This window comes from Scardinius erythrophthalmus, assembly GCF_964197995.2.
Source record: "Scardinius erythrophthalmus genome assembly, chromosome: 24".
In the NCBI taxonomy this organism is placed as follows: Eukaryota; Metazoa; Chordata; class Actinopteri; order Cypriniformes; family Leuciscidae; genus Scardinius; species Scardinius erythrophthalmus.
Genome location: NC_138244.1, coordinates 20,088,827 through 20,111,350, shown reverse-complemented (window position 1 = coordinate 20,111,350; position 22,524 = coordinate 20,088,827). Strand labels below are relative to the sequence as shown.

At 33.9% G+C, this 22,524-nt stretch overlaps 1 protein-coding gene across 2 annotated transcripts; it reads left to right on the top strand.

Moving 5' to 3' along the window:
• The first annotated feature begins 258 nt into the window (after window positions 1-258).
• Window positions 259-21,759, top strand: hexa (hexosaminidase A (alpha polypeptide)). 2 transcript variants are annotated; one of them, XM_081356771.1, is made up of 16 exons: window positions 259-533; window positions 11,245-11,398; window positions 12,290-12,394; window positions 12,583-12,648; window positions 12,765-12,811; window positions 12,901-13,011; window positions 13,503-13,604; window positions 13,733-13,865; window positions 14,940-15,120; window positions 15,214-15,300; window positions 16,191-16,263; window positions 16,353-16,415; window positions 19,294-19,468; window positions 20,278-20,368; window positions 20,467-20,574; window positions 21,368-21,755. In XM_081356771.1, exons 1-16 carry the CDS (start codon window positions 420-422, stop codon window positions 21,429-21,431), a joined length of 1,674 nt encoding a protein of 557 aa, XP_081212897.1. In that variant the 5' UTR covers window positions 259-419; the 3' UTR covers window positions 21,432-21,755. The 2 variants fall into 2 exon arrangements, with proteins under 2 accessions (XP_081212897.1, XP_081212898.1); XM_081356772.1 differs by lacking the exon at window positions 16,353-16,415 and having other exon boundaries at window positions 284-533; window positions 21,368-21,759.
• The last annotated feature ends 765 nt before the right edge of the window (window positions 21,760-22,524 follow it).

Genomic DNA, 22,524 nt, shown 5'->3' with positions numbered 1-22,524 from the left:
AATCCAACGAAAAAAGTTTTAAAACAATTATTCACAATTCTTTCTCAATATTTTTCGCAATTCAGAGTTTCTGTTGGTAATACTTTATAATCGTTTTGTTATCTTCTTTTTTGTCATCCGCTTTAACATTTTCATATATATAAAAAAAGTATCTATTATGCTTATTCAACAACATAGATATGTAACCTCTCTCTGTTGTTGTTTTTTCTTGTTTCCTCTTTTCCTTTATAAATGTATTATCCCGGAAATAGACCATGTGACTGGAGCTGAGCCAATAAGAATCGCCGCAGCTCAGCTCAGGTCACCTGAACAAAAACACTATCTATCTGTCACATGACTCGTGTTTTTGACAGTTTCAGCGCATTTTTCGCGTTGAGCGACACACGCCTGCAGTCGGACACTGAAACACGACTGAAGCGATGGCTCATCCCGGCACGCACTCTCCTGGTCTGCGGGTCTGGCTCTTGCTGGTGGTTGTGAGTCGCACAGTGGAGCCGGTGTGCGGAGTCTGGCCGCTGCCGCAACAGATCCAGGTGCGGTAAAGTAGGTTTTATGTTGGACATTCGTTAGACATTCGCCAAGCAAATTAAGGGACTGTCTCAAAACTGCACACACACACACACACACACAAATAAGCATTCCAAGGTGCGAAACCACGCAAAGCATACTAATAAAATGTAAAGATGTGAATTAAGTGGACAACCTATTTTTTTGTCAAATAGGCTTAGATAGTTTTAAGCTGTGCATGGGATATTCACTATGAATGGGTACATGGTTATTACATTGTACTCCCAAAATTTCATTTTATCTTATAGAAACAGGTGATGTCACACCACCTGGAATTTGTTCACCAACCGTTGGAGCACACCATACACAACTTGAATTTGGAAAATGTCATTTAGTCTATTTTTAATGAATTTTTGAAATACGCAAATCTATATAACTTCCTGGTCATGTGACCTGATGATGTCACACCACTTGTAATGTATTCACCAACCCTTGGAGCACACCATACACGACTTGGATTTCGAAAATGTCATTTAGTGTATTTTTAATGAATTTTTGAAATACGCAAATCTATATAACTTCCTGGTCATGTGACCTGATGATGTCACACCACATGTAATGTATTCACCAACCCTTGTTGCACATCATACACGACTTGGATTTAGAAAATTTAAATTTGTCTATTTTTAATGAATTTTTGAAATACGCAAATCTATATAACTTCCTGGTCATGTGACCTGATGATGTCACACCACTTGTAATGTATTCACCAACCCTTGGAGCACACCATACACGACTTGGATTTCGAAAATGTCATTTAGTGTATTTTTAATGAATTTTTAAAATACGCAAATCTATATAACTTCCTGGTCATGTGACCTGATGATGTCACACCACATGTAATGTATTCACCAACCCTTGTTGCACACCATACACGACTTGGATTTAGAAAATTTCAATTTGTCTATTTTTAATGAATTTTTGAAATACCCAAATCTATATAACTTCCTGGTCATGTGACCTGATGATGTCACACCACTTGTAATGTATTCACCAACCCTTGTTGCACACCATACATGACTTGGATTTAGAAAATTTCAATTTGTCTATTTTTAATGAATTTTTGAAATACGCAAATCTATATAACTTCCTGGTCATGTGACCTGATGATGTCACACCACATGTAATGTATTCACCAACCCTTGTTGCACACCATACACGACTTGGATTTAGAAAATTTAAATTTGTCTATTTTTAATGAATTTTTGAAATACCCAAATCTATATAACTTCCTGGTCATGTGACCTGATGATGTCACACCACTTGTAATGTATTCACCAACCCTTGTTGCACACCATACACGACTTGGATTTAGAAAATTTCAATTTGTCTATTTTTAATGAATTTTTGAAATACGCAAATCTATATAACTTCCTGGTCATGTGACCTGATGATGTCACACCACATGTAATGTATTCACCAACCCTTGTTGCACACCATACACGACTTGGATTTAGAAAATTTAAATTTGTCTATTTTTAATGAATTTTTGAAATACCCAAATCTATATAACGTCCTGGTCATGTGACCTGATGATGTCACACCACTTGTAATGTATTCACCAACCGTTGGAGCACACCATACACGACTTGGATTTGGAAAATGTCATTTAGTGTATTTTTAATGAATTTTTAAAATACACAAATCTATATAACTTCCTGGTCATGTGACCTGATGATGTCACACCACCTGGGATTTATTCACCAACCCTTGGAACATTTTTACAGGTTTTCTAAAGTTTTCTATTTTTTTATTTTTCTAATTGATATTAAAAGAGGAATTTGACAAAGCTGTGAAATTAGATTGATTTCACAAGTAATGACCATTCACATTAAGAAATACATGTTTTGTCATATTTTCATAGAAGAAAAAGAAATTAAGTGCATACAGTTAGCTCATGACATCCCTTTATTGAAGAAAACATACAGAAGTTAAACAATCAAGAGTTTTATTTAATTTTCGTCTGTTTCTTTAAATATTAACAAATGTGAACTTATGGTATTGGGATTTTGTAATATCACCATTATGTAGGCTAGTATAACAGTGAAAAAAGTAGTTGCATGTCTTATAACTGTAAAACCAAATGCTATATTTCAAAAGGCACCAGAGTTTTTACTAAAATGCAATTTTGATGTTAATAACATACACTGTAAAAAATTTTACAGAAAATAACTGTGATTTTTTGACGATCATTTTCTTTCATTTTAAATTGTACTCAAAACACTGTAAAATTACAAATAATATCTGTAAAATAAAAATGCAGCTGTTATTTTAGGTATTATGACATTAATGACAAATTACAGTAATTCACATTTTTTATACAGAAAATTGATTGTATTTTTCATACAGTATTTTTTCTGTTTTCTTAAATTTAATCTGTAATTTAACAGTAACAAAACAGTTAAATGACAAAATGGTCAAATGACTGTCAGCTCCCCAAAAAACTGTAAAACATCCTAAATTAAATAAACTGAAAAACGCTGTTATTTCACAGGTATTTCCTGAATAATCACGATCATACACCTTCATTGTAAAAAAAAAATTGTAAAAAAAGGGTCAAATGACTGGCAGCTGCGGCTGCCAAACAAAAACCTTAAAATTAAAGTAAAATATTCTAATTTAAATAAACCGAAAAAACACTGTTATTTCACAGGTATTTCCTGCATTATTATGATCAAATACCTTCATTGTAAAAGAAAATCGTAAAAAAAGGGTCAAATGACTGCCAGCTGCGGCTGCCAAACAAAAAACATAAAATTAAAGTATAATTATGCTAATTTAAATAAAGTGTAAAAAACTTTAAAATAAATTTGATGTCACCATGATTGAGATCAGTGTCTGCTTTAGTTGGGCTCATGACCCTTGAGTTTTTAACTTTAGTTTTCTCTGGCTGCTTTAACTGTGTATTTAATACACATTTGTTATAGCAATAAATGCAGGAGAAAATATCAGATGATCTTAATCATTCATTCATTGATGATGTTGTAATCATCATATGATGATCTGATTCACTGATGTATCAGTCAAATCTCTGAATATATTAGCTTAGATTTCATAATATGTAGATTGAGTTTAGATTTACACAAAGTCTATAATTAATGTCATAATTTTTCACATAATCCTTAAAATATTGTGGCATCAGTATTATAACACTCTGAAAAAATATATATATATATATTATACAGAAAAAGTTTTGAGCTGGTTCATTTTTTTAGTAGTATAGAGACATCAAGAATCAACATATGAATTTCAACAATGGTGACAACCAACAAAGCCTTTTTGTGACTTTATAGTGGTTCAGAGTTGATCAGATTTTTTTTTTCATTGTCACCATTGTTGTGATTCATACGCTGATTCTTGATGTCTGAGTGAGTCTACATGATCCTGTCAAAACATTTTCTGTATAATGAAATCTGAGTATCACAGCACTGCAGGATCTGCTATAGCAGTTTTATCATGCAAAATGAACAACTAATATTTAACCATTTAATCAGATGTTTCATTCAGGTGTATTAACAAAGCAGGACACTACATGATGATTCACTAAAAAGTGACCAACATCATCTGATCTGAGTTTCTCTTGGATTGCTACTATAACTAATATGCATCAGAGACACACAGTTAAAGCAGCTAGAGAAACATTAAAGTTAAACACTAAAAGTTCAAGAGCCCAACTAAAGCAAACACTGATCTCCACCATGGTGACATCCAACTTTATTCTTTTCAATAAAGCTTCAACTTCTAAACCTCTGTTAATTCTCAATAAGAATGTTAGTATGAAAGAAATAAAGTCTGGATTGTAATAAGTGAAGATGCTGAGATCCTGAGAGATCTGTTAGTGTTTAATGTTCTGTTGGGGTTTAAAGTGTTTCTGTATGGTGTGTTTCGTGTGTCACCATTGTGTTGAAGAGTAGAGCCTGAGCTTCAGTTCAGGATGAGCAAATAAACATTGATGATATGCTGCATGTTGCTTTATTTAACAGACAGTAACTGTGTAGTTGCTGATGCAGTGACGTATAGTCACAACAAATCATGCATATAATTAACTGCATGTTTTTCAGTAAAAAAATCAGAAAATAAATGTGAATTAACTGTGTTTTAACTGTGTGTTTCTGTTAAAAAAGATTTATGAAGATTTCTGTAAAAGTATTTTGCACTTATTTAAATGAGGATATTTTACATTAATTTTACAGTTTTTGTATGTCAGCCGCAGCTGACAGTCATTTGTTATTTTATAGGATTTTTTTACAGGGAAGGTGTTTGACTGTAATAATTCAGGAAATAGCTGTAAAATAACAGTGTTTTTCTATAAAACATTTAAGGAAAATTTCTGTAAATTTTTTTTGCATTTCATTTAAATTAGGATATTTTACTTTATTTTTACGGTTTTTGTTTGGCAGCCGTAGCTGACAGTCAATGACTGTTTTTTTACGATTTTATTTTTTACAGTGTACCAATTACACTTATGCACTCATAAATAGGTTTTACTTTGTGCAATAATAATTTCTTCCTCCACAAAGGATTAATGCACAATTTGGAATAGTAAATAAATCAAAGTTAGAAACAAAAACTTTTTTTAATGACAATTGGTTTGGGAAAACAGTGAAGTTTTAGATCATGACTTTGCTCTCTTGCAGATTCAATGTGACAGGTGTTGTAGGTTGTTTCACATTTTATGTGTAGGCCTACAGCTACCGTGCAGTAGTTCTGAAACGGAATGGTTCTGTGTGTTGTGCAGGACGCAGTAAAAAGGGACAAACAACAGGTAAACAGTTAGCCTATATGGTAAATATGTGACATGGCCCATCATCATTTTGAGTTGCTCCTTTGACCAAGACAATTTTTCCATTAAATCTCTGTTTTTTTGTGAAATTTAATTTTAGGCTTTTTTTTTTTTTTTTTTTTTTCTGACACAATTTTTAAATTGCTTGCTGTCATTAACACTTTTTGTTCTTATATATACACTACTGGTCAAAAGTTTTAGATCGGTTAGAATTTTTATGTTTTTAAAAGAAGTCTCTTCTGCTCACCAAGGCTGCATTTATTTGATAAAAAACAAGAAAAGAAAAAAAACAGTATTATTGTGAAACATTATGACAATTTAAAATGACTGTTTTCTATTTTAATATATTTTAAAATGTAATTTATTCCTCAGATGAAAGCTGAATTTTCAGCATCATTACTCCAGTCTTCAGTCACATGATCCTTCAGAAATCATTCTAATATGCTGATTTTATGCTCAAAAAACATTCATTATTATTTTCAATGTTGAAAACAGTTGTGTACAATTTTTTTCAAAACTTCTTTGATGAATAGAAAGTTCAAAAGAACAGCATTTATTTAAAATAGAATATTTTCTAACATTATAAATGTCTTTACTGTAACTTTTGATCAGTTTAACTCATCCTTGATGAATAAAAGTATTGATTTATTTTATTTCTTTCCCCCAAAAATAAAATTAAAATTCTTACTGACCCCAAATTTTTGAAGGGTAGTGTTTAATGTGACAAAAGCTTTCCATTTCAGATAAATGCTGTTCTTTTGAACTTTCTATTCATCATAGCATCATGAAATAAAAATGTAAAAAACTGTTTTCAACATTGATAATAATCATAAATGTTTCTTGAGCATCAAATCATCAATGATTTCTGAATGATCATGTGACACTGAAGACTGGAGTAATGATGCTGAAAATTCAGCTTTGATCACAGGAATAAATTACACTTTACTGTATATTCACATAGAAAACGGCTGTCTTAAATTGTAATAATATTTCAATATTTCAATATATAGGGGAGAGCGGGGTAAGTTGTCACACGGGTAAGTTGTCACACTGTCCATAACTCCAACACTAGAGGCTCTATCTCAAAAATCGAATAGCCACTTTGTGACTTCTTCTTCTATAGTCAACTTCCTGTTCACATGTGGTCAAGATCACTGTAATCTGAGGTTAGCACAATTTTCTTGTTTTTCTGCTTAAAAAGTAAAAAAATCTCACTTTACATTTTATGCAATACAACTTTGTTAGGTATGAATGTTTAAAATTATTATTTTGCACAAAATAGAGGAGACAGTAACGTGTCTTTTGGTACTTTAGCTAAAGTGATATGTTGAGTTAAACTTGAGATTTAGCCAACATTAGCTCACATGTCAATATGGGGCAAGTTGTCTCAATGACTTTGGGGCAAGTCGTCACATGTGCCCCAGCACCAACCCTGTCCTGCCTAGCACGCCCAGTTATGCTTCTGCTATCACCAGCTCACCCTTACCCAGCAATACTATTGCTGGCAGTGGGCTACCAACTCCAGTGGACATCCGGCCATATCCAAAAAATGGCCCCCGAAAACCAGCCAGCAAAGGAAGAAAACGATGCAAATCAGCAATACTTACTGACACGCCAGTGAAGCAGCAACTAGAAATAGAAAATAATAAGTCTCAATCTAGCAAAAAGCGGTTTCAAAAGAAAAGGAAGCAGAAATCTGGACCTATGAAAAACAAGGCAGCTACATTTACATTTAGTCATTTAGCAGATGCTTTTGTCCAAAGCGACTTACAAATTAGGACTAATTTAAGCGAGTCATTGTGAAGAGGCAAAAAAAACACAACACAAAAAGTGCTCAAAATACGAAGTACAGGCATTGTTCAGAGTAGCATATGCGTAAAATGTGTAAAATGCAACAATTGGGCCCATGATGCTTGCACCTCAGGCCAGGCAATTTATGTGTGTCAGAATTGTGACTCTGGAGATGAGTCCGATTAGTCAGATACAGGGCATCTGTTTTGTTCAGAGGTTAAGTTAAGCAGGTTATCTGCAGCATTCCATTCAGTTATCAGGATCTATGTGCAAGCCATAGAACGTTTGAGTTTAAAGTTCAAAGTAAAGTGGTTTTGCCACTTAATTGAAATGTGCATTATTTGGATTGAAATAATTGTTTTTCCAGATTCTCCAGGCACGGATGTTTATATTTCCAGTTCTGTTTTGAGTTTAAAAAACAAAATCAATATTCACAATTAAGTAGTTGTGTTCTTATTTTTAGATAATCTAGTGTGACAACTTACCCGCCGATGGGGCAAATTGTCACAAGTGCACACTCGCTATTCAACAGTCTACAACTCCGTAATGAGATAAGATATGAAGATGTTATGAATACAACATATGTGCCCAAGACTTCCTTCTTTCATTTGGTATGAGATTTATACCATTTTGATGTATGGTGCTCAGTAAATGTTAGACAGTGTGAAAAGTGTGACAACATACCCCGCTCTCCCCTATATATATATATATATATATATATATATATATATATATATATATATATATATATATATATATATATATATATATAATTTTTTTTTATCAAAACAAAAAATCAAACATTTTTAGTCATTACTTTAGAGAAAGAGAATGAAGCATTATAAATAAACATTGCGATATCAAAATGATAGATCACGTCACATCTTATATGAATAGAGATGTCCTTCTATTTATATATTAATTTATTTTATTTGTTTGTTTGATGTATCAAAGACATTTTTTTCTCTTTTTTAGAAAACATCAAAACAATGTATAGTGGCAATGGATTTTTTATTTTTTTTAAACATTAAATACATAATAATACTAAACAGTTGCATGGTTCGTATTGATTTTAAAGTTTTACTTTTATAAATAGTTTCCATATATGTAAATGTCAATTTTAAATTGTTTAAAAATATTTATTTTTCAATCCACTTTGGTTATAGGCCTAGTAATAAGCCATAATAGTTATGAAATCACATATAAATATTTATCTATATCAATTGTAAAACATTTAAATATCACTTTCTTCAAAACAATATCAGCTTCAATATGAGTGGCTCATGGGCATAAAATATACAATTGTCTTCCACATCAACTTTAAAGCACAAGTGTCGAATGAGTGTAGGCCTAGTACTCAGTGTTATGTATCTTATATGAAAACTCATTAACTTTGTTCGTTATAGAATATCTATGAGGTGTCATCTATAATTTACTCCAATCTAAAACATGTTTCTTGAACAGAGAGTTCAATGTATTTGTAACATCAAGAATATATTTTGTTTAGACAATGGAGCATAGGCAATTATTACATCCGTAACTTAAAAAATGTTTATTATTCAGCCTAAATTGGGAAGTACTCCAAGTGTCTCTAATCCAATAAGCCTCAAAAGTTCTCTGGGAATTGCATACAATTAAATATTAGCTAAATATTTGTAAGTTCTATAAAACTAAAGATACCATCATCTTTAATCAATTTCCACAACCAAAATTCCCAAACCAATTGTCATTAAAAAAAAGTTTTTGTTTCTAACCTTGATTTATTTACTATTCCAAATTGTGCATTAATCCTTTGTGGAGGAAGAAATTATTATTGTACAAAGAAAAACCTATTTATGAGTGTATAAGTGTAATTTGTATGTTATTAACATCAAAATTGCATTTTAGTAAAAACTCTGGTGCTTTTTGAAATATAGCATTTGGTTTTACAGTTATAAGACATGCAACTACTTTTTTCACTGTTATACTAGCCTACATAATGGTGATATTACAAAATCCCAATACCATAAGTTCACATTTGTTAATATTTAAAGAAACAGATGAAAATTAAATAAAACTCTTGATTGTTTAACTTCTGTATGTTTTCTTCAATAAAGGGATGTCATGAGCTAACTGTATGCACTTAATTTCTTTTTTCTCTATGAAAATATGACAATGATTCAATGATATGATTCTTAATGTGAATGGTCATTACTTGTGAAATCAATCTAATTTCACAGCTTTGTCAAATTCCTCTTTTAATATCAATTAGGAAAAAAAAAAAATATTTGAAAACCTGTAAAAATGTTCCAAGGGTTGGTGAATAAATCCCAGGTGGTGTGACATCATCAGGTCACATGACCAGGAAGTTATATAGATCTGTGTATTTCAAAAATTCATTAAAAATAGACAAAATTATATTTTCCAAATCCAAGTCATGTATGGTGTGCTCCAAAGGTTGGTGAATAAATCCCAGGTGGTGTGACATCATCAGGTCACATGACCAGGAAGTTATATAGATTTGCGTATTTCAGAAATTCATTAAAAATAGACGAAATGACATTTTCCAAATCCAAGTCGTGTATGGTGTGCTCCAAAGGTTGGTGAATAAATCCCAGGTGGTGTGACATCATCAGGTCACATGACCAGGAAGTTATATAGATTTGCGTCTTTCAAAAATTCATAAAAAATTGAGGAATTGACATTTTCTAAATCCAAGTCGTGTATGGTGTGCTCCAAAGGTTGGTGAATAAATCCCAGGTGGTGTGACATCATCAGGTCACATGACCAGGAAGTTATATAGATTTGCGTCTTTCAAAAATTCATAAAAAATTGAGGAATTGACATTTTCTAAATCCAAGTCATGTATGGTGTGCTCCAACGGTTGGTGAATACATTACATGTGGTGTGACATCATCAGGTCACATGACCAGGAAGTTATATAGATTTGCGTCTTTCAAAAATTCATAAAAAATAGACGAAATTACATTTTCTAAATCCAATTCGTGTATGGTGTGCTCCAAAGGTTGGTGAATAAATCCCAGGTGGTGTGACATCATCAGGTCACATGACTAGGAAGTTATATAGATTTGCGTCTTTCAAAAATTCATAAAAAATTGACAAATTGACATTTTTTTAAATCCAAGTCGTGTATGGTGTGCTCCAACAGTTGGTGAATACATTACAAGTGGTGTGACATCATCAGGTCACATGACCAGAAGTTATATAGATTTGCGTATTTCAAAAATTCATAAAAAATTGACAAATTGACATTTTTTTAAATCCAAGTCGTGTATGGTGTGCTCCAAGGGTTGGTGAATACATTACATGTGGTGTGACATCATCAGGTCACATGACCAGGAAGTTATATAGATTTGCGTATTTCAAAAATTCATTAAAAATAGACAAATTGACATTTTCTAAATCCAAGTCGTGTATGGTGTGCAACAAGGGTTGGTGAATACATTACATGTGGTGTGACATCATCAGGTCACATGACCAGGAAGTTATATAGATTTGCGCATTTCAAAAATTCATTAAAAATACACCAAATGACATTTTCCAAATCCAAGTCGTGTATGGTGTGCTCTAAGGGTTGGTGAATACATTACATGTGGTGTGACATCATCATTTTTCACCAATCTAAGTTGTGTATTATATGCTGCATGTGTGTATAAATACATTGTTGGTCATTTGAGGTATTTACATAAAACAACCACAAAGTTAAATAGCCTAGATGTATTTAATTTAAAATTGGCTTAATCTATTTTTAATCCATTTACTAACATCAACTACATACGTAAAAGGATCACGTTTTTAGTGTTTTTGTGGAATAATGCACATACTTTACCAACTTTGTTGCCGATTTGGCACTTTTGAGACACTCCCTATCTTGAAGTGCCCAAGTGGGGATAGTTGTGAGGACTTTTTCACTTCCAATTCTTAAAACAATTACATCGTCGAATAATATTAAAATTCACATTTGACATTATGCTTTACAATGTGACCTAGACGAGATACAGCATCATCCACGACTATTAAGCCATTACATATCAATTAATGCTGCAGAAAAGATCGAATGTCTAACGAATGTCCAACATAAAACCTACTTTACCGCACCACAGATCCATCAGTCCCCGGACAGATACAGTCTGAGTCCGCAGCTCTTCTCCTTCACTTACGGAAAGGACTCGGCAGCTCAGACTGGATGCTCCGTCCTGGATGCTGCTTTCAAAAGATACTACTCCATCATATTCCCTGACTTTACAAAAGGACCAGGTTGGGTTATGCCTGAAAATGAATGAAACTAATGTACTTCCGTATCACAGTGTTGGTTAAGTTTCATTTAATTTTTTAATGCTTTCATTTAATGTCATTTGTATGTCATACAAATTATTTTACGTGTTTTAAAAGGAAATTTGATGTGTAGATATGTGCACAAACATGTTTTTCCTGTTCTGCGGTCTGTTTAAAGGGGTGGTTGATTATGATTTCACTTTTTTTAACATTAGTTAGTTAGTGTGAAATAATGTTGCTGTTTGAGCATAAACAACATCTGCAAAGTCACGACGCTCAAAGGTCAAAGCAAAGGGAGATATTTGCTTTTAAAGAAATAGCTTTTTACAACAAACCCCGTCCCCGCAACGGATTTATAGATTATCATGACAGAATATGCTAATCAATGACTAGAAGATAACTACACATAAGCTACATAAATTCATCAACTAACCATTCAAAAAGGTTGTCACTTCTTCATGAGTCTCTCCATCTGTCTGACTCCAGTTTGAACATAAAAGGCAAAAAGTTTTTGAAATTTTTAGGTCACAAGTTGTTGTAGCCCCGCCCCCTGTGCCGGGAGCAGCAGCTCATTTGCATTTAAATGGATAGACAAAAATGGCGCTTTTTTGCTCACCCTCAAAAAGTGACATTTTTAACATGCTATATAAAAATATCTGTGGGGTATTTTGAGCTAAAACTTCACATACACACTCTGGGGACTTCAGAGACTTACTGTATTTTACATCTTGTGAAAAGGTCATTATACCACCCCTTTAAAGTAACACTTTTTAACTGGGTTCAGGCAGCTTGTGTGCATCTAAATAGCTCTTCATAGTCAAATGAAACAATTTTGCAATACTAAATAATGTATGTTGATGCTTATTTGAGCAGAAAACGGGCTTCGTTACTGGTTTGATTCAAAACCCTTTGTGGTGTCTGTGAGTGTCAAAAGCAGAGGATGTGACGGCTACCCTGATGAAGATTCAGATGAGAGCTGTGAGTGTTTCCTGATCATCCACAATCAAATAAATCTTTTATTTACTTTGATCATTTATGAGAAAGTCTGCTATATTGGAAGGTGTAATTACACTGTCCAGATTAAAAAAATAATATGGTTGTGTCATAGTATAAAGTGATATGCTAAGACATTCCAATGACATGGTTAACACGTTTTGTTGTTGCAGATAACCTGAGTGTTTCTGATGGCCAGGCTGTTCTGAGATCAGTGACTGTGTGGGGTTCTCTGAGAGGTGCGACTCATCTTGCATTTTATGCTTATTGTTTTTTCCATTTGTGCATAATTCTTTGCTTGACAGCACCATAACTAAGTATTTGTCTTTTTCAACTTATGAAACCTGAAAATCAGGTCTGGAGTCCTTCAGTCAGCTTGTGTACCAGGATGATTATGGCTCTGTAAGTTTTGTGTGACGGTATTTAGTCATGTGATTGTCGCGGTATATTAGCATGTTAAATAAGTTCTTTTAATCGACTTTTCCATGCAGTATTTTCTCAACAAGACAGAGATTGTAGACTTCCCACGTTTCGCATTTAGAGGACTTTTACTGGACACTTCAAGGCATTATTTACCCCTCCATGCTATTTTGAAGACCCTGGTATGTATGTATTTAAAAATACTTAAAATATTTTTGTACTATTATACACTAGCATTCAAAGATTTGGGGTCGGTAAGATTTTTTTAAATGTATTTGAAAGAAGTCTCTTATGCTCTCAAAGGTGGCATGATTTATTTGATCAAAAATACAGTAATAATATAAAATAGTATTACAACCTCAAATAAGTGTTTCTATTTTAATATATTTTAAAATGTAATTTAATCCCGTGATCAAATCTGAATTTTCAGCATCATTACTCCAGTCTTCAGTGTCACATGATCCTCCAGAAATCAGTCTAATATGATGATTTGCTGCTCAATATTTTTTTATTATTATTATTATAATAATGATGAAAAGACAGCATTTATTTAAAAATAAGCTTTTGTAACATAATAAACGTCTTTACTGTTGCTTCTGATCAATTTAATTCCTTGCTGAATAAATGTTTTAAGTATTGTGAAATAAATAAATTAAATAAAAATTTTCCTTAGGATGCTATGGCTTACAGTAAACTCAACGTCTTTCACTGGCACATCGTGGATGATCCTTCTTTTCCGTATCAGAGCCGCACCTTTCCTGACCTCAGTAATAAGGTGAAGGGGCTGTAATTTTCGTTTAATGTTCACCTAACTTTATTTTATTTTAGCTTTATTTTAATTAACAAGTGATTAAAAAGAGTTTTAGTTGCCAATAACAACACTGGCATATCTTTTTCTTCTAGGGAGCTTTTCATCCGTTCACTCATATCTACACGCAGTCAGATGTGATGAGAGTGATTGAACATGCGAGAATGAGAGGCATTAGAGTCGTACCTGAGTTTGACTCGCCTGGACACACTCAGTCGTGGGGGAAAGGTACACACACACACACACACACGCTGCCACTCTAGATTACAGAAGAATAAGAAGGAGAAGAAATGAAACACAAATGTGATGTTCGTATAGTCGAAATTGTATCATCAAGGGTCAGCAGCAAAGACATTATTTAATAAAGTGAGATTAAATACATAAAGTAGGCTATTTGTGTTATGTAGCATATTTCATTATTGCAGGTTTGCGAAATATTCCAAGTTTCCATTTAGCTGTTTTGATAGTTTTGAGGAATACTGAATCTGTTTTTGTGCAAGTGAGATGAGTAAATCCTACTCGCATTTAGTCTACAACTACAATAGCATCATGTTTACTCGGCACTTACTCCTGATTTCTCTCAACACGGGGACAGGAGAGCTGACAGTCAATACATGGGAAAGCAAAGTAATTTGTGTTACTTATTTGAAAAAGTAACTTAGATATTTTGTTGTAAATTTAAAAGTAATGCATTACTTTACTAGTTACTTGAAAAAAGTAATCTGATTACACAACTCGCGTTACTTGTAATGCATTAAGGCCAACACTGCACACATCTCCTAGAAGAATAAGAAAATCGATATTATAAATGATCATTTTAAAGAATTAGGGTTGTCACAATACCAAAATTACAGTATTTGGTACCAATATCCGGTACTAATTTCGGTACCAGAGCAAAAACCGTATCACAGTCAGTCATCGCAGTTTCCGATTCAATTGCGAATTTAAATACGGCTGTCAATCCTTAAACTTTGCAGCGTACTGAGCAGCATGAAGAACTAAACTTGTATTCAGATAGTGAATGGATAATAAACAGAAACCAAGAGAAGAGCGGGTTTAAGCAGATTCTGACTGACTTACTGACATGCGCTCAACAGATATGATTTTCATTGGCTACAATGCTCAACGCTTTTAAAAACATGCTGTAAATAGAACCTATCACTGGGTACTTAAAATGCCCGGTTTTTGTACTACCCGGTACTGCAGAAATGCTGGTTCAGTCAACTTTCTTCTTTTTAAAACACCAACTGGTATCATTTGAAAACCCTACAACGAATAACAATGCTTGTCCTTTATTATCAGGACAGCCAGACCTCTTGACACCTTGTTACAAGGGAGATGTACCCTCTGGTTCATTTGGACCCGTCGATCCAACGGTAGACACCACTTATAAGTTCATGGAACGCCTCTTGAAAGAGGTGAAATATGTCTTTCCTGACTCATATGTTCACTTAGGAGGGGATGAGGTCAGCTTTGCGTGCTGGTAAGCTCTTTTGACATGTTTTGGGTGCCTGCATTAGCAAAAAGGTGGTATTTTTTTATTTGAAGATTTTAACAAACTTATTCTCTCAAACAGGCAGTCCAATCCCAATGTGCGAAAGTTTATGGAAAAGATGGGCTTAGGGAGGGATTTTACCAAACTGGAATCATTCTATATGGAGAGGTGAGTAGAATTGTGAGAGTGTTTCAAATTTCAAAAACTACACACACTATCGGTCAAAGTTTGGGGTTGGTAAGATGTTTTTTTTTGTTTTGTTTTTTATGCTCACCAAAAATACAGTAAAAACAGTAATATTGTGAAATATTATTACATTTTTAAATTACTGTTTTCAAATTTAATATATGCTAAGATTTTCAGCATCATTACTCCAGTCTTCTGTGTCAAATGATCCTTCAGAAATCTTTCTAATTTGATGATTTGCTGTTGAAAACAGTTGTGCTGGAAACCATAATGCATTTTCCCTCCAGAATTCTTTATAAATACAAAGTTAATAAGAGCAACATTTATTTAAAATAGAAATATTTTGTCACTTTTGATCAATTTAATGCATCCTTGTTGAATATAAGTATTAAAAAATCTTAATGAACCTAAAACATTTGAAAAGTAGTGTACATATACCAGGATACAGCTACTTATTCTTTATTATTAATATTTTTCTCATTTTAGAATAACAGCATCACTTGTTGGCTGCTTTTCCTTCAACTGATTCTTTTATAAATAATTATAAATATATATTTAAAACATTAAATGATTTAATGAATATTTCAAGTTTAATTTTAACAAGTTTAATCCCAGATTCTAACATTTATATTTCTAATATGTGTTAAGCCATGTTTGAAACCATTTAAAAAAAACTGATATAAGCACACTTGTGACTCTGCATTGATTCAATTATTTTTTAATGTTTAGTATATATATTTTCATGTAATCAAATTATGAACAAACTGTTTATTTTACAGATTTACTGCATAAACATAAGAAATAGAGCATTCGTGAACGCAGTGTCTATGGTTTTTCTGTGTCTTTATGTCTCTCTTTATGTTCTTCTTTAGTATAATGAACATGACTGCCGCTCTCAACAAAACCTCCATTGTCTGGCAGGACGTGTTTGACTACCATGAGCGAGTGAGTAGAAATCTACTCTACACTGGATGCTTTCAAACCTCACAAAGCAGTGCGTGTGGTTTAACTGGATCGAGACACTTCTCTTCTAGCCCAGATCGAAGTACGTGGTGGAGGTTTGGAAGCAGGGATGTTACCTGTGCGAGATGCGCCGGGTAACTAAAGCAGGGTTAAAGGTCATCCTGGCGGCTCCTTTCTACCTCGACTTGCCGATACCCACTCACAGCTGGGCCCGCTACTACAGCGTGCGGCCCCTAGCCTTTAGGGGTCAGAGCATGAGTGCAAAACACTAACAAGTACTAGAGATTGCAGTGCTGTGTCAGTGCAGTGATCGTTTTTCTAACATTTTAATTCAGTCCAGTGTGAAAGTGTGTTCTGTGTGAGAATCAAACATAAGCATGACTTTATCTGTTATTTTATTAGTATTTATACACTATTATAGTTTGTATTCATAATTTATTTTTAGATTCAGCTTTAATTTAAATGAACTTTAAATACATTTTTAATAGAGTAGGTTTAGTTGGACACTGGACTTTCTATTTTGGTATTATACCCCTTTTCAATAGGAATTGCATCAAATACTTAGTAAATAAGTATTTTAAAAGAAACATGAGAATGTAACATCTCATGTGCCCCGCTGCCCTCTTGCCCAGAATGCTGCATGAAATCCTGTCGTTACAATCGTTGCAAAGCACTTTCTTACCAGAAGGTGTCAACCAAGAGTCGACTTTTGAGGTGAAACATGTCTGTGTACATGTAACACAAGACCAGCCTCCCAGAATATGTACAGCAAAATGAAACAAAAAGTATTTTTTGTTTGTCAGAACTGTGAGCTCTGGTGCTTTTTTGGACTTTTTGAGTTTGAGTCTAGCTTGCAACATTTTTTAAATCTCGTTTCCACCTCTTCACCCCATCATTTCCTGTCCTCGCCTCACAATACTCTCCATAAAAGTGAAAAAAGACAAAAAGATGTGCATTTATGCGCACACACACAAAAAAGAAAGAAAGTCAGAACTGTGGATTAGTGGTTAAGACGTTGAGCTCTGGTGCTTTTTTTTGAGTTTTTAAGTTTGAGTCTTGCTTGCAACATTTTTTAAATCTCGTTTCCACCTCTTCACCCCATCATTTCCTGTCCTCGCCTTACAATACTCTCCATAAAAGTGAAAAAAGCCAAAAAGATGTGCATTTATGTACACACACAAAAAAGAAAGAAAGTCAGAACTGTGGATTAGTGGTTAAGACGTTGAGCTCTGGTGCTTTTTTGGAGTTTTTAAGTTTGAGTCTTGCTTGCAACATTTTTTAAATCTCGTTTCCACCTCTTCACCCCATCATTTCCTGTCTTCGCTTTATAATACGCTCCATAAAATTGGTAAAAGCCCAAAAATGTTGCATTTATGCACAACAAAAACTTTTTTTTCATGTCAGAGCTGTGGATTAGTGGTTCATTTCCTGTCCTCGCTTCACAATTTGCGCCAATAAAATTGGTAAAAGTTAAAAAAGTTTGCATTTATGCTCAAAATAACTTTTTTTTTTGTATGTCAGAGCTGTGGATTAGTGTTTAAGACGTTGAGTTCTGGTGCTTTTTTGGGCTTTTTGATTTTGAGTCGAGCTTGCAACATTTTTTAAATCTCGTTTCCACCTCTTCACCCCATCATTTCCTATCCTCGCTCCACAATACTCTCCATAAAAGTGAAAAAAGCCAAAAAGATGTGCATTTATGTACACACACAAAAAAGAAAGAAAGTCAGAACTGTGGATTAGTGGTTAAGACGTTGAGCTCTGGTGCTTTTTTGGAGTTTTTAAGTTTGAGTCTTGCTTGCAACATTTTTTAAATCTCATTTCCACCTCTTCACCCCATCATTTCCTGTCTTCGCTTTATAGTACGCTCCATAAAATTGGTAAAAGCCCAAAAATGTTGCATTTATGCACAACAAAAACTTTTTTTTCATGTCAGAGCTGTGGATTAGTGGTTCATTTCCTTGTCCTCGCTTCACAATTTGCGCCAATAAAATTGGTAAAAGTTAAAAAAAATTGCATTTATGCTCAAAATAACTTTTTTTTTTGTATGTCAGAGCTGTGGATTAGTGTTTATGACGTTGAGTTCTGGTGCTTTTTTGGGCTTTTTGATTTTGAGTCAAGCTTGCAACATTTTTTAAATCTCGTTTCCACCTCTTCACCCCATCATTTCCTATCCTCGCTCCACAATACTCTCCATAAAAGTGAAAAAAGCCAAAAAGATGTGCATTTATGTACACACAAAAAAGAAAGAAAGTCAGAACTGTGGATTAGTGGTTAAGACGTTGATCTCTGGTGCTTTTTTGGGCTTTTTGATTTTGAGTCAAGCTTGCAACATTTTTTAAATCTCGTTTCCACCTCTTCACCCCATCATTTCCTATCCTCGCTCCACAATACTCTCCATAAAAGTGAAAAAAGCCAAAAAGATGTGCATTTATGTACACACACAAAAAAGAAAGAAAGTCAGAACTGTGGATTAGTGGTTAAGACGTTGAGCTCTGGTGCTTTTTTGGAGTTTTTGATTTTGAGTCAAGCTTGCAACATTTTTTAAATCTCGTTTCCACCTCTTCACCCCATCATTTCCTATCCTCGCTCCACAATACTCTCCATAAAAGTGAAAAAAGCCAAAAAGATGTGCATTTATGTACACACACAAAAAAGAAAGAAAGTCAGAACTGTGGATTAGTGGTTAAGACGTTGAGCTCTGGTGCTTTTTTGGGCTTTTTCATTTTGAGTCGAGCTTGCAACATTTTTTAAATCTCGTTTCCACCTCTTCACCCCATCATTTCCTATCCTCGCTCCACAATAAGATCAATAAAATTGGTAAAAGCCCAAAAACGTTGCATGTATGCACAAAATACATTTTTTGTATGTCAGATCTGTGGATTAGTGGCAAAAAATTTTTTGCATTCATGCAGATTGATAAAGTAGAGGTTATTGATCAATCCAAAGAGGCCGATAAAGTGTGAAGAGTGCAATGCGTGTGACCCAGTGTTTCCTGTCTGTACACTGTCTCAGATTCCACAGGACACGGTTCTGGAGATCTGGAAGGGTGAAGGTTACCGGGCTGAACTGAGCAAGATGACCAAGGCCGGGCACAGGGTTCTGCTCTCTGCCCCCTGGTACATCAACCACATCAGCTACGGCCAGGACTGGCGTATGTCCTACGCAGTGCAGCCGCAGAATTTCTCCGGTGTGTGGAGCAGCATGTTAGGCTGGGGTCGAAAAGCAAACGGGCGATTAATAAGAACCTGATGCCGTTTCCTGGTTCAGATACAGTTGATTCTAATTTATGGGCTGATGGTTAAGTTAATTTAGTAAATTCAGTTTACAGAATTAGTCAGTTAGCTCTAATTAATGACACTGAACTATTCTAATTAATGATAAACCAACTATTTAACTTTAACTTTTAATATAATTAACTATTTTGTTTGCTTTGTTGTGGTTTGTAGTGCTGTGCTGGTGTATTTTCAGTGTGTATCTGGTTAAATTTGTGCATATTCTTCCATGTTTTAGAGACAGAAGAGCAAAATAAATTATTTTTATTTTCTTTTTAACTTTAATTTTTAGTATTTTTAGTGCTTAAGCCACTTTATTTGATCGTATTATCAGGTAGTTGCCAATGCAGCATTTATAATGTGCATATATATATATTTTTTAAAATTAAGTTTTGAGTTTTAAACTTCAGCTATAAAGTTATAGCGGTTATACACTTACACTGAAAAAAATGATTAGTTGAATTTAATCAATTTTTTTATGGTAAGTGGTTGCACACAATTGATTTTAGCTACATTTAAACAAATGCATTACGTTGAACTTATTCAATTTTAGTTTAGCTTAAATCAATTGTGTGCAACCACTTACCATAAAATTTTTTATTAAATTCAACGAATCTTTTTTTTTCAGTGTAGGTTCCAAAATAAGGTTTTCACAGTGATGCCATAGAACCTTATTTTTATAGTGTATTTAATTAAATTTGTGCTTTTTTTTCCTATGATTTAGGGACAGAAGAGCAAAAGAAGTTGGTGATCGGTGGAGAGGTCGCCATGTGGGGTGAATACGTCGACGCCACCAATTTGAGCCCACGTCTGTGGTATGAAAATATACACTGACACCAAGATCATTAATGATATTATTATGATTGTCGCAAAATCTTCGATTTTCTATATCTTTGTGATTGTGTTTGTGAAGGCCTAGAGCCTGTGCTGCAGCTGAGAGGTTGTGGAGCGATGAAGAAAAAACTCTGAACGCAGATCTGGCCTTCCCTCGCCTGGAAGCGTTTCGCTGTGAACTTCTAAGGTATTGAAATAGATCCTTTATCAACCTCTATTAGTCACACTGTACACATACAAAATTCATTATTTCATATTATTAACCCCATAAAACCTAATGTATGATACACAAATACCTGAAGCAACTTCTGTTGATTATCCATACATAATCTTTTTGAAAAATGTACGTTAAAATGTAAGTGTCAAATATGATACATTAGGCTTTTTAGGAATGTTTATTTGTTCATCTCTTGATCATTCTTGCATTAATTTGCATTATGTTTCCTCTCCAGAATAAAAACGATAGAGCTTTGATCATAAAACTAAGCATATCATCTTACTAAGACATATTATTGGGAGATATAGAGTGACAACTGATATTTATATGCATTTTAAGTCGTCTATTATACTGTTATAAAGATCTCATTGATTATAAGCTATTAGAATTTAATCTTTTTGGCCATTTAAACATCAGAAACTGCATCAAATTGCATAGTTTTGCTCAGTCACATCTGAATAAAATGAATGCGTTTCTTTCCTCCTCGAACACGAGCTCCATATTCTAACTATACCATGTTACTGTATATAAGCCATAAAAGCCTGACATATCAAATGTGATACTCAACTAAAACACATATGCAACTTTAATTTTGAATTTTATTTTAAATATGTTGTCTAATGTTTCAATAAACTGTTACATTTAAAAAATTTCTGACTATTATTTCATATGTCAGGCTTTACAGGGTTAGAGCGTATTATTTACGATTTTCAGTGAGGAAATTGAGTTTTTAAATGATAAAAATGTGTTTGTGTTTCTGCAGACGGGGGATTCAGGCGGAGCCTCTGTTTGTTGGCCACTGTAAGCATGAGTATAACGGGCTGTAAGTTCATCCACTAAAACTGAAGAGGGATTCGTTTGTGCACTGGAATATTGCTTCTGAATTTGCACAATATTTTTTTTATGATCATGTAAACTGACTTTTGCCAAAGAAAATTTTAATTTTATTAATAAAGACCTCTACGAGAATGATATGCAAGTTAATCTTCTTTCTTAATAATGTATTTATCCTTAAATACAATGGCCCCAAAAAGTATTTGGACACTAATGTTGCACTTGTATAAATGTTGGTATTAAATGAATAACTGTATGATATCAAAACATTGTCATAGTGCAGATGTAAAATTAAAAACTAAGTTTGTTCAGAATTTATTTAACCAAGGTTATTTTTGTTACTGACTTCCCAAATTTGGAGAGTAGGGGAGAGCAGGGTGAGTTGAGCCAGTTTTTACTTGAGGTGTCTTTAAAGTAAAAGCATGACAGCAATGCGTCCAACTATAATATGTGCATACATTTCAGGATGTGGTGCATCCCTGGGAATAATCTCTTTGGGTCTAAAATGAACTCTTTTCAAAACACGACTTTCCAAAAGAAAGTGGTCTCTTGGCTCAACTTACCCCCAATGAGGGGTAAGTTGAGCCACACGAGTAAATTGTGCCACTGTTTATGTTGAAGCAAAACTGAACATTTTCACCTCATATGCTATATCATGGGTGTCAAACTCGGCTCCTGGAAGTCCACTGTATCCTCCATTGATCTGTCCAACACTACAAGAGGACTTTAAGCCCGTTTGTCTTCTGTTTAAGCGTGGCATAATGGTTTTTGGTCTAAATTTCAAAATGTCACGTCATTTCAATGATAAAATATAAGATTGAAATGTAGAATAGAGTAAAATGGTCACATGACCGATTTTTTTTTTTGATGGTTGTTAAGAAACAAAGGGTGGCTCAACTTCCCCACAGGTTTAAATCACCCCGTTCTCCCCCCATCAGGTAAATGGCTGATGTAAAGTAGCTACACATTTAATGAAATCGCCTGGCACTACGACACCAATCCCGTCTCTCCATCCTCACGGCAGCAGATCCTATTAACTCTGATGGGGTTTAAACAGGAGCTGAAGAAGGACACTGAGGCGCATTT